Consider the following 16976-nt stretch of genomic DNA (forward strand, 5'->3'; position numbering starts at 1 on the left):
ACAATGAACACAATTCTGCACAAACTATGACAGTGTAAGTTATCAGAACTTAAATATACACTATATACATAAATGTGCCAGAAATATATACAATCAGATATATAAAAAAATTAGCAAGAGCAAAGAGCAACAATAATATAAAACATTGAGAATAATATACAAATAAAATATAGAATAAATATTCTATAGCACAAATATTTTCACACAAATGTGAAAACACACTAAAGAGAATCTAAGTTAATTATTACACTATTGCACTAAGAACAGAATATTGGCTGTCATCATGAGGCCATTATAACTGTGTCATGAATATTTTTCTTGACATCAACTACAGAGGTACAAATTGAATTTGTCATTAAAATGTCATTGTACCGCTGTAGTTGAGGTCAAGAAAAGAATACTTGAAACTACCTACAGATTTGAAAATAATAACTGAACTTTACCAGTTTTGTTGCAAAGCACAGTATTATGGTGAAATGAGATGTCGTGTTTGTTGACTTAAAACCTAATTATTGTTGTATAAGCATAACAAGCATCATCGCAAAAAGGCTAAGAAACGTAAGAGACGGGTTACCCACAATAGAGCTCGGGATCGTTTCGTCACGTCGCGATGCATTGTGGGAACCACGGTATGGAAGTATATGCATTGTATAGTAGGCAGTACGTAATTACGTTGATCATTAGATAATATTACGTTTCATTTAGGTTATTTTTATGAAAATGGTTCAGTATTGCTGTATTGTGAACTGCTGTAATTGATCTCACGATCGACAGGGCAAACACCTCATAAATCATATAAGTGGTGGTCTTTTTGCTTTGCTTTGTAGTCAACTCCGTTAGCGCTAATGGCTAACTGATATTTTTATGACATGGTCAATAGATTTTCAGCTGGCAGAGTTAACTAGCTAGCTACATTTACATTGAATGTATTAATTTAGCAGTTAACTAAAGTTCTGCTGTTAAGATTAAAACAGTAAGAATGTTGCTGTGTTTTGGGAGCAAGCTGTTAATTTAAATAAAAAATACTGATGTAGCTGTTAGCCAAATCAGCATATCAATTCTCAATTTGGAATGTCACCTCGCTTATTCATCTAGATTCTGGTGAATAGACTAGGTTAGTGTAATACTGATAGGCTATGGCATAATTTGTACCTTACACTTCTAGAAAGCATCAGCCAACACACAAATGCAGTGGTAATTCCTAGCTATAGTCTCCTCTGCACTGGACCTTAAATGGTATTCTGTTGCTGAAGCTGTAGGTCTGTATCTTAAATGTTAAAATGCTTTATTATTACTAATAGCTTACATTTTATTATATTGCTGGAGCTCTGTAGTTTAATTGTTATTATTACATGGCTTGGTTGAATACTAATGTTGAATGTGGTCTGTTATTTCTTGATAACAGACCACTGCTACATATAACACACCATTGCCACGAAAAACAGAGCATTGCCATGGACACAGTTCTGTTCACTCTGAAGCAATACAATCGTTTTTAAATCAATAAACTCATTTATTTATCTGGAGACCGGCCGGTTACGCTATTACCTTATTCCAACCGGCATTTGCATGACCTCTAAAATGGCCGCCGTTACCCACTATGCACCGTTCCATGACGTCTACGCCCGAGCTCTATTAACATTAGCCCTTCATTCATGACAACATGGATACCATAATCATACCACAGAGATAACATAGTTGCATACCTTTATCTTTTGCTCGTTTCTCCTCTTCTTCTTTTCTTTTTTTTCTAAATTGTGCACCTGATGGCTTTGACCTTTTCCTGTCAAGCCAACTATGGTCGCAAGTTCCATCGTTACCAATAGAGTTCAATGGAAATTGCGTTCAAAGTTGGCCAACGATGCTTTTGGGAAACGCACCCCAGAACAATTCACCTTGGTGAGGTGAACCACATAACCGTTTTGGATTACTTATTTTTATTAGCCTTTTCACACAATTCAGAAAGAAAAAAATGCAGGAACTATAGACCTGCATTTATAATATTATGAATGAAATGTGCGTTATTTTGGAAGAAAGTCGAGGTGGTGTGACTGACTTTAGCCCACTAATTCCATTAGAGTATTGCTGATACAGTGCTCCTGCTACGCGCTGCTGCGCCGCCGCTGCGTGTGGTGTGTGTGAATGCTCTAATCTGTTAACATGGGTGCCGAAAAAAATACGCGCTGCTAACGCGTGCAGTGTGAAACCGGCGTCACACACGGCACCTTCTCAGCAAGCAGGGGCGCCAGTTTGCCAATTCCCCAATTCCCCACACAGTGAAATGATAGATAATAGAAAACCGCTTCGCGGCGCAGAGGATTTTTTTTTTTTACTGGTCGTGCCGCCCCCCATGTGACATGAAAAAATGCCGCCCCGAGCGACTGCCCGGTTCGCCCGTGCCTAAAACCGCCACTGTTTCAGTACAGTACTTCGGACGGGGCCTAAGCCAAAGAACTTTATATCATATCGTGCTTGCTGAGCTGTTAATAAATGTATACTGGTAACGCCATTATTCTCCCCAGTCTTTCTGGTAGAACTACTAGTTTTGTTTAATGGTCATTTGCAGACTGCAGCATGTGACTGAAAGAAGGAAGTATTTGTTTTTCCTTTGAAGTCTTGATTTCAAAAAATCTTTTCTCCTATTTCCATGTTGTCTCTCGTAGATGTGTCCTTCAGGCAGAGATGCTTATGGAATATCATATCCCCAGATGTCAAGCGATTTTTTATTAGCCGAGACCTCATGTTCATGGTCTTATTGTGAATGATTCATCAGTGCATGTTATTATAAAAATGTTGTTTGTCTTCATAATCTTTCATAAAAATTGTATATGTTGTTCTTCCTCTAACACACTGTGTTTGTGTACTTGTTTCTTACCTAAGCATCACAGAAGTTGTAAAATGGTCTTGTTAAATATCTTACGTTGTGAGAAACCTTGAGTAACATTACACTACCGTTTGGGGGCAGTACGAATTTTTTTTAAATTAATAATTTTATTCAGCAAAAGTGCATTAAATGTATCAAAAGTGACAGTAAAGACATGTATAATGTTACAATGCTCTTTCTTATCATCAAAGAATCCTGAGAAAGTGTATCACGGTTTTTTAAAAAATATGAAGCAGTTTTAAACATTGATAATAATCAGAAATGTTTCTTGAGCAGCAAATCATCATATTAGAATGATTTCTGAAGGATCACGTGACACTGAGCAGAAGAGACTTTTTCAGAAACCCCAAACTTCTAAACTCTTGTGGACTTCTAAGAAAAAGGAAATGTAATGAATGTCAAACAAATGTGCTGCGATTTTTACAGTCTTTATTTATGGACCCTGAGATCCTTTACTTCTGTTTTGTTTATGATTTGTGTATTGTCTGTCTCTGAGGATTATCTCATCAGAGAAAACGCAACTGTTTGGGTGGCATTTATCCTTTCTGCATGTTTCTCGGTAGGTCTCAGTGTGTGACAGTCAGTGAAGTCTGATCATTACAGATTATAGGAGAACAGAGGAGTCCGACTGTGTGAATTCGACCGCTGTGGTTCAGTTGTGTCCCCGCGATGGGCCTGAGAAGCTCTGATGGGATCCCAGCCAACAAAGAGACGTACCTCTCAGTATGCCGTCGGCGTGTGAGCCAAAAAGTGTAGTTTCATTTTTTTTTTTTTTTCTTGGTTTGAAGTGTCCCTTTTAAACGGAATGAAAAACACACTCGATCCTGTTCCGATTGTAAGGCTACAAAGCGTGAAACCGGAGCGGAGAGTGTATCTGTCCCGGCCACCTAAAGCAGAACAAAGAGTGTTTGAACGGATCCTCTTAGACCATCATTGTGGCCACAAATGGAAATCTGGTGAAAGATGTCGTCGGTGAAGTGACCGCTAGTAATGCGAGCATGCAAATACCCCGCTGGCATTCCCGGGAGAGATGGGAGAGGCAGGAAATTGTTTTTCGGCTCAGGCAAGGATATTAATTCTGACTAGAAAGGATTTGTGGCCGAAGAGGCTGCTTTGAGTCACTTGGTTAAACTTACTTTGCTCTTAGCAAAAGTTTGTAGCTTCTAAATCAAGGCACCGTGGCATAAATGATTATTAGTGTTGTTTGCGAAGTCAATCTTGAGGTTAATGGTGTGATGAAACCTCTAACACAAAGTATTAAAGTTCAGTGTGTGCGTTGTCCTGCGGCGTTTGAGCTCCACACAGGAATGATTCCTCAGATCAGGTGTGCTGTTACTTTACTAAGTGATCAGACGAGTTTGTCAAAGTTTCTTGCACCAGAACCATACATTTGCGGTCATAAGTTTGCGTACGCCCTGCAGAACATGTTAATAATTAAAGCTGAACAGTTTCATTAATAGAGTTTCACAGGAACTATGCAATTTTATAATCCCTCTTTGTTTAAATTATTAACGATTTGCTGATTCTGCGAGATACATTCTGAACTGTGATTTCGTTTTTCATGGCCATTTTTCATGCTTTCTCTGAATTAAACAAGCTGTTTGTGCTTCTATATTTAAGACTTCTTTATGTAAATGAAGTCAAACAGATTTATAATTATAGTAATGAAGTATACTTGATCATGATAATTGGTCAACATCAGGGTGTTTCACAAGTTATGTAAACAGGCATTCTTGTTATCCAAGTCTTCTGAAGTCAGAGAAAATATTAATTTGAAAAACAGACCCAAATTTAAGTCATTATTTGCTTAAAATGAGTTTTTAATATTGATTTGCGTACTTCAAAACGGTAACACTTTATTTCAATAGTCCACTTTACACATTCTACTAACTAATTACATGAGTTTTAGTAGACTGTAGCAGACTGTTAGTAGACCGTTGCAAAGTTACTTATAGTCAGTAGAATGTCTGTTGTGGAGCATCAAAATATAGTCTACTAATATTCGTGTTATAGTTGACATGAAGGGCCTACAGTAATTGCAAAATTACTTCTAGTTAGTAGAATGTCTAAATGTCTATTTCCCTGCGATTTACATGCGACTGTCATTCTGCATTTCTCGTTTATGTCACTAAAAGTGCACATGAATATGCATTTGAGCTCCAGAAATGAATGATTCCTCAAACCAGGTGTGCTGTGACTATACTAAGTGGTTTTACATTTTTCCCAGCATGCATTGCAGCTTGAAATATTATGTGGCAACTTTTATTAAAGAATCATTGCTTTGCATTTACGGGCTTGATTTATACTGCTGTTGTTGTCACTCTTATTTAGCTGTCTTGTGGTTCATATTTTAACCGAATTACAAATATGCATCACCATGTTTGAGATTTGTGCGTTGATGTATACAGTATGTGCATCTCCTTGCAACTTTTGTGCGCAATATATTTGCCGGAGTAAAATGTTTGCCTTTAAATTTAAGAGGCAAATAATGTTTAAATCAGTTAGCATTGACAAATTAAACATGAAGATGACAAAACAAGGACTGTAGCCCCTTGCATTACTAAATGCAAAACAATATTTAGTTGCCTTGACAAGAATGTTTAAGTTCAAAACACTACCTGTTACTCATTAGATGAACCAAAGTATATAATTCAACTTTAATTGGAGGTAATTAGTTGAGTTAACTTAACAAGTTGAATGTGATGATGTGATAGGTTGTACAAAGTAGGGATAACGATACACTCATGTCACAATTCGATGCAAATCGCGATACCGAACTCAATACTATCGTGATATTTTAAGCTAAAATAATTTTATTTTTAATTATTATTATTTCTCTATTCCCCCCATTGCATTATTATACATTATTTTCAACACTGTATTGTAGTTTAATGCAGTAATGTCACCGAAACTCCATAAACTTTCAGTTTTTTCTCACACAGTACTCAAGCTTTGATTAGTATTGTATGTAGATTAGTATTGTTCATTTTTAGTTTGCTAACTAAAGTAGTTAACTAATGAAACATTATTGTAAAGTTTAACTTATGAAATGCCTAACAGAACTTGTTTTCTTATATAGAATTTTTTCTTCTCAGAGTGTACTGTCAACATTTCTTGTATGTTTCTTTTGAAGTGTGTATGAAAATGTCACCATGTGCTTTTCTAACTCTAGGATCAGATAGAGCCAACAGCAAGGTTTTCACTTCATGTATAACTCTCTACAAAGGCTGCATGTGTAATGCTGAATGATTTTGTTTCTCTATATCTGATTGTCCTTGAGATCAAACATCAAAATATGATTTTTCATGTCCTTTTTTTTTTTTTTTTTTTTACCAGATGCTCCCCGAGTCATTGTGAACATGGAGGGAGATGCTCTCAGTCATGGAGCACGTTTCACTGCAACTGTTCTGCCACGGGCTACAGCGGAGCGACCTGTCACAGCTGTGAGAACGCTTCTGAAATACACACACTACAAGCCTTTCATTACACTCTTAAAGTCAAGGACAGATCAGGAGTCAAATGCAGAGAGAATAGTTTACTTAATCTGCAAGACAAACTTTATTCCATGTCTGGCCTCCAAAACTGAATCTTCATCCTTTATTTAAATATGATTAAAAATGAGTTAAAGGTTTAGTAAGCATATTGCGCAACAATAATGCAATGAAAGATGACAAATTGTGCCGACATAATTTTTGGCGAGGCTATCATACAAAGAAATTATGAACACAAGAGAGCAACAAAATATGTATAACTGATTATTAGCTTTTAAATACATTCAGAACGATCCCTGTCAATCAGCGCTGGATCTCGTGTACACCTGTTAATATTCCTCACCAGACTCGAGCCATTAAAAGTGTTTAAGTGAGTATGTAGATGCACTTTCTTGTCTGCGTTGTTTTGAACTTTTAATGAAAATTGAATTGGTGTGAAACGACTGTGAAGGCGGGATACTGACATGGTGGTGTAACTCACTTCATTATGCCATATATCACATTGTATGTTCCAATTGTGTTATATTGGAGTTTAAATGAGCTACAAACTTTTTTCTCTTCGGCTCACATTCATTGTGACACATTTTCAACAAAATATATTTTGTATTATGTAGACATTGCATTCAGAGCAAATGGTCAAAATCATATACTCTACACTTAATTTAGTACGTGAAATTAAACATCCGAATGTATTTGTGTTATGAAGTGAGAAATGTGGTGCCATAAATATTGCATGCAAACAGAGCAGAGCTTTAATTATGACCATCTGCATCTGTTTCGTAGCTCTGATTTCATGATGTAATGCAGACAGCGGAAGATAACTATCAATTAAGGTGCTTAGGGTGAAATGGATTACTGTAGGTTTCACTTTCAAGGAAAATAATTACAATCTATGTGCAATCTGTTTATTTCAATCTGTTTATTTCATATGCACAAGACAGAGAACTTATTTTTATGGACCAATTTGAGTTTGTGAACCAATAAAGCTTTATAAAAATCTGATCACAAGCCCAGAAAAGCAATATATATTTTTTTTTCATTCTATACAGATACATACATGTATATATATATATACAATTAAATATATTTCATTCCTTTTTTATTTTACTTGCTGGTTAATTTATTTTCATTGAAAGCAAAATTTCTTATAGTATTTCATCTATTGTAGTATTCTGTCTATTGTAGTATAGGTGCGGAAATCTATTATAGTACTCCACTTCCCCCTTAGCATCTTACTAAATGATATATATATATATATATATATATATATATATATATATATATATATATATGCACATACTGAACAAAATTATAAATGTAACACTTTTGTTTTCGCCCCCATTTTTCATGAGCTGGGCTCAAAGATCTAAGACTTTTTCTATGTACACAAAAGGCCTATTTCTCTCAAATATTGTTCACAAATCTGTCTAAATCTTTGCCGAGATAATCCATCCACCTCACAGGTGTGGCATATCAAGATGCTGATTACCAGCTCCACCAGATGCCCGTGAATTGAACGTTAATTTCTCCACCATAAGCCGTCTCCAAAGGTGTTTCAGAGAATTTGGCAGTACATCCAACCGGCCTCACAACCACAGACGACGTGTAACCACACCAGCCCAGGACCTCCACATCCAGCATCTTCATCTCCAAGATCATCCGAGACCAGCCTCCCGGACAGCTGCTGACACAGTCGGTTTGCATAACCAAAGAATTTCTGCACAAACTGTCAGAAACCGTCTCAGGGAAGCTCATCTGCATGCTCGTCGTCCTCATCGGGGTCTCGACCTGACTGCAGTTCGTCGTCGTAACCGACTTGAGGGGGCAACACTCACATTGGATGGCGTCTGGCACTTTGGAGAGTTGTTCTCTTCACGGATGAATCTCGGTTTTCACTGTACAGGGCAGATGGCAGACAGCGTGTATGACGTCGTTTTGGTGTGCGGTTTGCTGATGTCGACTTTGTGGACTGAGTGGCCCATGGTGGCGGTGGGGTTATGGTATTGGCAGGCGTTTGTTATGGACAACGAACACAGGTGCATTTTATTGATAAAATAAAGCATACTCACTGGACGTCACCCATTGTGCATGTTTGGGATGCTCTGGATCGGCGTATACGTCAGCGTGTTTCAGGTCCTGCCAATATCCAGCAACTTCGCACAGCCCTTGAAGAGTGGACCAACCTTCCACAGGCCACAATCAACAACCTGATCAACTCTATGTGAAGGAGATGTGTTGCACTGCGTGAGGCAAATGGTGGTCACACCAGATACTGACTGGTTTTCGGACCCCCACGAACCCCCCAATACAGTAAAACTGCACATTTTAGAGTGGCCTTTTATTGTGGCCAGCCTAAGGCACACCTGTGCAATAATCATGCTGTCTAATCAGCATCTTGATATGCCACACCTGTGAGGTGGATGGATTATCTCGGCAAAGGAGAAGTGCTCACTAACACAGATTTAGACAGATTTGTGAACAATATTTGAGCGAAATATGGCCTTTTGTGTACATAGAAAAAGTCTTTAAAGATGTTTGAGTTCAGCTCATGAAAAATGGGGGCAAAAACAAAAGTGTTACGTTTATAATTTTGTTCAGTATGTATGTATTATATATATATATATATATATATATATATATATATATATATACAGTATATGACTTGCATCATAAACACAACATTGACTATGTTTGCTCTATTTCGCCAACAACAATAGTTCCGTACAAAGCCACAGCAGAACTATATATATATATATATATATATATATATATATATATATTATTCTGTTTAAGGACCTGGAGAATCAAAAACGTGTGTTGTATGTTGTTTGCAATTATATTTCAGTAGGTGTGCAAATATACTCAGCTGTACTGCAGAAATGTGCTTTCATTTGTAAACCTATGAACGCTCCCGTGACTGACAGCAGCTTTAAATGAGATCTAATTATGAGGTTGCACTATAAAGTCCCTCTCAATAACGTTCACCTTTTAAAACAGCTCAAGTGTGAGCACGTCGTTCATGCTGCCGCCATTAAGTATTTGAGTGACATGTGCTTAATTTTAGCCGAAATCTGTTCCACACTGTTTTATGGCTCCAAAACTGGCCTTTTCACTTAATTTAAGACTTGGTGTAAATCCATAAGTGTGTAAAACTCAACCTCAAAATGACCTTGTGTCATATTTTATATATTTTCTCTACATGAGTCATATTATGAGGAATTCAATTCTCCTTGCTTTTTTGGGATTAAAGTGCTCGATATGCCATGACAATATGCGAAAAATATCCTATCTATTACAAAAGATTATGCAAACTATTGATGCAATTAATGATAAAAATGATCCATTTTCCACAAATTCTGAGGAAATATAGTTTTTAAATATTTTAAATATGTGGGAAGAACAAAACACTAAACTTGGTTATTTATCTAACAAAATTTGGGGGCAAAAAAGATGCAGAATAAAGCATGCATTGACTACAACATAATCAGTTATTAATATTTTGTTGGTTCTCTCTTGTTTTCGCATGTGTTCATAATTTCTTTGTGTGACAGCCTGGCCAAAAATTAGGTCGGCACAATTTGGCATGTTTCATTGCGTTATTATCACAAATAAAATGATCAACTCCAAGCACAACTACGCAATATACTTAACACATTTTTTATAATATTTGAATAAAGGATAAAATGTCAATTTTCCTAGGTTTTTTTTTGTGTTTGGTGTAAATTTGTGTATCTATTTATATATTAGTTTTAATGCTGCTTATTTTGTGACAGATAAATACTGATTCATGCGATCAAATAATTATAATATAATTATATTATATATTAATTAATTAATATATTAATATTATATATATTATTATATATATTATATTATAATAAAAAGATGTTGGCCTTATTTTTTTGGTAGCTAACTATATTTTCTAAAGGGCAGCTTGACTTGATCTTTCTCCTGATCATGTATAGTTCTGGAATCTTACCATCCTGTTTAACATGTAATAACATTTTACAGGGCCTGAAAAAAGTGACGTTTTTCTGCGAGCTGCATTTTCACACATGTTGCATGAACTGGTCACAACTTCATCTGTAAACAGACAGTGTGAATGCGCACTCGTTTATTTATGTTACTGTTGTAATTCACAGTTCTGAACGACAACAGCCTCACCTCATTATCTCTCCACACCTGCATTTTGAAAACTTCTTCTGTGTTTGACTAACCTGCTACTTCTGTGTTTACAGCCATTTATGAAGCGTCGTGTGAGGCGTACAAACACAAAGGAAACACGTCTGGCTTTTACTACATAGACGTGGATGGAAGCGGCCCCATCAAACCTCAACTAATCTACTGCAACATGTCAGGTGAATCTCACACAGCGTGTACAAACTGATTAAATCCCTTTAAACACTCCGTAATTGGGGCTTTAATCCACATCTTTTGATCCTTCACACACCGTGTCACACCCCGCGAAGGAAGTCACTTGTGGAAAAGCACTTCAGAAAACCCCCACAGATCAACCTTTGAGCATGTCTGTGCGACGTGTGCTCTTACAAAATAAAGTTTGAAAAGGCTCTTATAGCCTGATGCAATAGAACAAGCTTTTGAAGTGCTATGGTTTCTTCACTTTTTCTTTGTTGAACTCGATATGAAATCCATATTGACTGTTTTTACTTTCTTATTAGCACACATTGCTCATCTTATTGGGCATGATTCATCAGTGCATGTTTTTCTGAAGAAAAAAAAAGTCTTTACTTCATAAGTTTTTCCATAACCACTTCTAAAATTACCTTCCTATTTCTCAGCCAATCAATTCCCAATGGTAATATTTTTTCTCATTCAATATTGTATTTCTCATTAGTATTTTTTTTATTATTAATATACACTATTATAGTATTTATTAATATCATAAACCCCTCATCCACCCCCCCATCTTCGGCTGGTGGCCAGGGTGACCTGAGGGTTACGGTCTGGAACAAGGCGCCGACTATGTGTCCGCGACCCCGGCCCCCCTCTTCAATGACGGTGCCCGCTAGTGAACTGCTGATTCCCGCGAGTCTACCCTCTGGTGGCCCGCGTGTTTCAGTTGAAGCTACAGAGGAAGATGCCATATCTGTTGCAGTATCACTAGGTGGGTTTGAGTCTTCTGGAAGTGAGGGCTCGTCACAGCTGCCACCTTCCGGTGTGCATACGGCTGTGCCTGAGTCTGATCCGGAGATGACGGCCATGCTTTCCTGGGACGATTGGTTTTTGGGTAAGGCCGCCGACCCTCGTCCACGGCAAACCCCAATACCTTTCTTCCCGGACGTGCATGATGAGATCTCGAAGTCCTAGAAGACCCCCTTGTCTTCTCGGGACCGCTCGCTGATTCATCCGCCTTTCCTCCCCTCGATGGGGCCGCTGCCCATGGGTACACTGGGGTCCCCCCGGCTGAACGCTCTGTTGCGATGCTATGTGTCCTCGGAGTGCTTCTTCTCGGCGCAATCCTAAGCACCGGCCCGTGGCCTGTAGTTTTTCGTCTACGCTCCCTGGGTCAGGTGATGCTCACCATTCTGTGGCTGAACCTGTCTGATGTGCTGGATGTCGCGCGGACCCGTCTGTCCGACATTCCCATATCCCAGGTCGGCCTCTTCGGCGGTGCGGTTGAGGGCTTGCCCAACAGCTTTCAGCCGCCCAAGAGCAGACTGACGTTGATTCTGTCCCGACGGCCCCGCTGTCCGCTCAGATCCCTCGGTCTGCCCACCGCCGAGGGCGCCCCCCCCCGAGGCTCCAACCCCGCCCGTTCATCCGGGTCGGCTCTGGAGGCCGCGGTCGGACGCCACAGTCCTCTCCAGCCCTGCCCCCGCTACACGCCGGGTTAAGCGGCGCTCTTGAGATGGGCTCCTCAGAGATGGGACTCAGTTCTTTCCAGGAGTTGGTAGCAGGACCACTCCTTTCCTCGGGGGAGGGCCGGGGAAGAATCCTTATTCTCCAAAGAACTGACTCTCCCGTCTCTGAGCACAGAGAGTTCTCGGACGTCACAGAGCGCCGCCCACAAGCCGTGCTCTCCTCGTCCCCCTCTGTCCCAGAGGTGGTTGACACGGCGTGCCGTCCCCGGACCGCTTCGCCCCGTCCCTCTCTGTCGCCAGACCCCTGGCAGAGCAGGCCCCCGCGGGACGACCAGCCTGGTCCTCCCTTGGCCCCCTCTGCCAGGGCGCGGTTGCTAACTGTGCCCCCACATCGGGCCGCTATGTCGTCCACGTCTGGGCCAGTTACTCCGCTTCGCTGCCCCTCCGGGGGGACGCCTGTGGTTCGCATGATCCCGCTGGTTCAGCTCCTGGGAGCCTGGTTAGAGCTCCCCATCTGTCCTGCTTGGTCGCGCGGACCATAAGGCTCGGCTATGCGATTCAGTTAGCACGGTCTCCTCCCCGCTTGGGGAGTCCGCTCCACTTTGGTCGGTGGCTATGCCCCCATCATGAGAGCAGAGATTGCCACCCTGCTGGCGAAGGGTGCAATCGAGACTGTCCCTCCAGCTGAGAAGAGGTCCGGCTTCTACAGCCCCTACTTCATTGTCCCCAAGAAAACCGGTGGGTTACGGCCAAACCTGGACTTGCGCATGCTGAACCGCCCCCTTCACAGGATGCCGTTCAAGATGCTCACCGCCAAACGCGTTTTCGAATGCATTCGGCCCCAGGATTGGTTTGCAGCGATCGACCTGAAGGACGCCTACTTCATGTCTCCATTCTTCCTTGACACAGACCGTTCCTTCGGTTTGCTTTCGAGGGGCAGGCATACCAGTACGCGGTTCTCCCTTTCGGGCTAGCCCTGTCTCCTCGCATCTTCACGAAGGTCGTCGAGGCTGCCCTTGTTCCCCTTCGGGAACACGGGGTTCGCTTCCTGAGTTATATCGACGACTGGCTGATCCTAGCTCACTCTCGAGTTCAGGTTTGCGAACTCAGGGACCTAGTGCTTCGGCACCTAGCTCGTCTGGGCCTTCGGGTCAACTGGGAGAAGAGCAAACTTTGCCCCGTACAGAGGATCTCTTTTCACGGTATGGAGATCTACTCGGTCGCCATGTCCGCGCAGCTTACGAGCGAGCGAGCGCGCGCAGTCACTGCTGACTTGCCTGAGACAATTCGAGGGCAGGAGTGCGGTTCCACTGAAACTCTTTCAGAGGCTCCTGGGGCATATGGCATCTGCAGCCGCTGCAACGCCGCTCGGATTGCTTCAAATGAGACCGCTTCAGCTTTGGCTTCGCGACCGAGTCCCGAGGTGGGCATGGCAACACGGCACCTTCGGAGTACCAGTTACTCCGACCTGCCGTCAGACCTTCAACCCGTGGTCGAACCTCAGTTTTCTACGGGCCGGAGTGCCTCTGGAACTAGCTTCGCGGCATGTTGTTGTAACGACAGATGCCTCCTCCACGGGCTGGGGCGCCATGTGCAATGGACGTGCTGCCGCGGGTTCCTGGATAGGACCCCAGCGCCTATGACACATCAATTGCCTCGAGTTGCTGGCTGTACGTTTTGCTCTGCGCCGCTTCCGGGCCATGCTCAAGGGCCAACACGTACTAGTCCGATCAGACAATACCGCGACTGTAGCGACCCCGGTCGGTTCAGCTGATTTGGGACCAGTTCGGGGATGCTCAGATAGATCTGTTTGCCTCTCACGACTCGACCCATTGTGCCCAGTTTTATTCCCTGACCGAGGGCACGCTCGGCACGGATGCTCTGGCACACAGCTGGCCGCAGGGTCGCAAGTATGCGTTTCCCCCAGTGATACTTCTTGCGCAGACCTTGCACAAGGTCAGGGAGGACGGGGAGCAGGTCATTCTGGCTGCGCCTTACTGGCCCAGCCGGATCTGGTTCTCCGAACTAGTACTACTCGCGACAGCACCTCCCTGGCCGATCCCTCTGAGGAAGGACCTCCTTTCTCAGAGACGGGGCACCCTATGGCACCCTCGTCCCGATCTTTGGAACCTCCGCGTGTGGCTCCTGGATGGGACGAGGCAGGTTTGAGTACCCTACCACCTACGGTGGTGGCTACCATCACTTCCGCTAGAGCGTCGTCCACGAGACATCTCTATGCGTTGAAGTGGAACCTCTTCGTCAACTGGTGCTCTTCTCGCCAAGAAGACCCCCGGAGATGTTCGATCAGCATCGTGCTTTCCTTCCTACAAGATGGGTTGGAGCGAAGGCTGTCTCCCTCCACCCTAAAAGTCTATGTTGCCGCCATTGCCGCACAGCATGACTTTGTTGAAGGTAAGTCTTTGGGAGGGCACGACCTGATCGTCAGGTTCCTGAGAGGGGCAAGGAGACTGAATCCTCCTCGCCCTCCTCTCGTTCCCTCTTGGAACCTCTCAGTGGTGTTAACTGCCCTGCAGAGTGCTCCATTTGACACTCTGCAATCAGTAGAGCTTAAGTTCCAGTCAATGAAGACATCGCTCTTGGTTGCACTGGCCTCCATCAAGAGGGTAGGGGACCTGCACGCATTCTCCGTTGACGAAACGCGCCTGGAATTCGGGCCGGCTTACTCTCACGTGATCCTGAGACCCCGGCCAGCTCTTTGTTTGTTATGGTGGGAAGCTGAAGGGAAAGGCTCTCTCAAAGCAGAGGTTGTCTCACTGGATAGTGGACGCCATTGGTTTGGCTTACCAGCAGCAAGGTCGACCGTGCCCCCTTGGTGTGACTGCCCACTCCACCCGGAGTGTGGCGTCCTCTTGGGCTCTAGCGCATGGCGCCTCGCTAACAGACATCTGCAGAGCTGCAGGCTGGGCGACACCTAACACATTCGCCAGATTCTACAATCTCCGAGTGGAGCCAGTGTCCTCTCATGTACTCGCTTCAACCAGCTAGTACTGGATCCGCTCAGGTATCTTCGCTTGCTCGCCATTCCACATTCCACGGACCGGATACGTGCAATATTTTCCTCAGGTGAGCTTCTCCTAAAGCCCTGAGTTCCTCCAGCACTCCTGACGTCGGCGCCAGTGTCTATTGCCTGCACGTCGGCTAGGTGCCTCCCGTGTGCATGGTCCCTCCTCTGAGCGACCCCCACATGTGTATTTCCACTGTAAGCCTCGGAGCATGTGTCTTTCCCTTGGCAAGCCACCTTGCCACCCCTGGGGTTGAAATATTCCACCTGTGGCTGGACACCCCAGTGTTCTCCATACCCTCTGGGTCATATGTGTATTTTCTAAGTCCCCCCCTCTGGGTTGGCAATAATTGCATATTTCCTCTAAACTATGGGATATGCTCCCCAGTGTACCTTGGTATTCCTGTGCTAGATAGGAGTCCTTCGTCCGTGCCAATCTCACGACAAGGATCTCAGATTTACGCAGGGCACTGGAAGACAGCCGAGAAGGTGGCATGTTTAGACTGGTAACCCCATTCGTCCTCATCCGACGTAACTCGGAACGACAACGAAAGGGAACGTCTCGGTTACGTATGTAACCCTCGTTCCCTGAGTAGGGAACGGAGACGTTACGTCTTCCTGCCACTTTCCGCTGTACCGCGGGGATCGCCTGAGCTCAGTCTTGGCTCCTCAGCGAAGAAACATATCTGCATGTTGCCGGCGTCCTCCTTTTATACCCACAAGGTAAGGCGGAGATACGCTATGCAAATTCCGCAGACCCATGGCATTTCTTTGCCATTGGCTCGTTTTGTAATACTCGAAGTCGATAGGTGTTCTAAGCGAAACCCCATTCGTCGTCATCCGACGTAACGTCTCCGTTTCCTACTCAGGGAACGAGGGTTACATACGTAACCGAGACGTTTTTAGTATATACTATTGCATATTTATTAATATGTCGATTTTTTCATTATTATATATTTTCAGTTTATATACAGTGTGTGTGTGTGTGTGTATATATATATACTTTTTTAATTAGCCAGGCTGTAGTTTTACTGGTCACCTTGCTATTTTATAGTTGTATCAGGTAGGCTACTAGATACCGGGCTGTAAGGATATGCAATATGAAACCGAAATCGCGACACTCAGATCCACGAACCTGTGTCGCGTGTGCGAATTCAGAATCGCTACACACCCCTTCCAACTCCCAGAGTTATCCTTCCCGTCCAGATCCAATGCTAACACATCTTTAAATTACTATTAGTATTATTTGAAGTTAACATTATAAAATACGTAGACCTACACCACAAAACTAGTTGAGGAATAATTCTTTAAAATTGAGCAATTCCAGGACGTAATCATTTGCAGTCAAAACTTGAAATATACATTCTCAGAAAATGCATTTAATTCCAATATATTGAAATGTCTGTTTATATATCCATACTCCCTTTATAAAGGAGTCCATGTCACGGAACGTGCAAGATAAAAAAAGGTGTGAGGACTCAAATGCAGAGAATGGTAATTTATTACAAAAATAAACAAACACAAAGCAAAAACCCACGAGGGGGAAAAACAATAAATAAGAATGAAACAACTGAACCTTAACATGAAGTGGGGAACGGGGAATCACGGGGAACAGGAGACATTAGACAACGATCCGACAAAGACTGCAAACAAGAGGAGACTTAAGAAGGGAACAAATCAAGAGGGGACAGGTGGAAGAACTCAAACAATAATCAGGTAACGAGGGGGAGGGATCAGACAACGACCAGAGCACATGG

The 16976-nt window shown here is 42.6% G+C and overlaps 1 protein-coding gene across 2 annotated transcripts in view; it reads left to right on the forward strand.

The window, feature by feature from the left end:
* cntnap3 (contactin associated protein family member 3) overlaps positions 1-16976 on the forward strand; it is a 184032-nt gene that overhangs the window by 125913 nt on the left and 41143 nt on the right. For both annotated transcript variants that reach the window (XM_077243733.1, XM_077243734.1), the window contains exons 11-12: positions 6221-6327; positions 10614-10733. In XM_077243733.1, the coding sequence (XP_077099848.1) occupies positions 6221-6327; positions 10614-10733 (227 nt within the window). The remainder of the gene's footprint in view (positions 1-6220; positions 6328-10613; positions 10734-16976) is intronic.

Source organism: Siphateles boraxobius, unplaced genomic scaffold (assembly GCF_051911475.1).
Source record: "Siphateles boraxobius isolate OS27281-9 unplaced genomic scaffold, OSU_SipBor_1 25, whole genome shotgun sequence".
Classification (NCBI taxonomy): domain Eukaryota; kingdom Metazoa; phylum Chordata; class Actinopteri; order Cypriniformes; family Leuciscidae; genus Siphateles; species Siphateles boraxobius.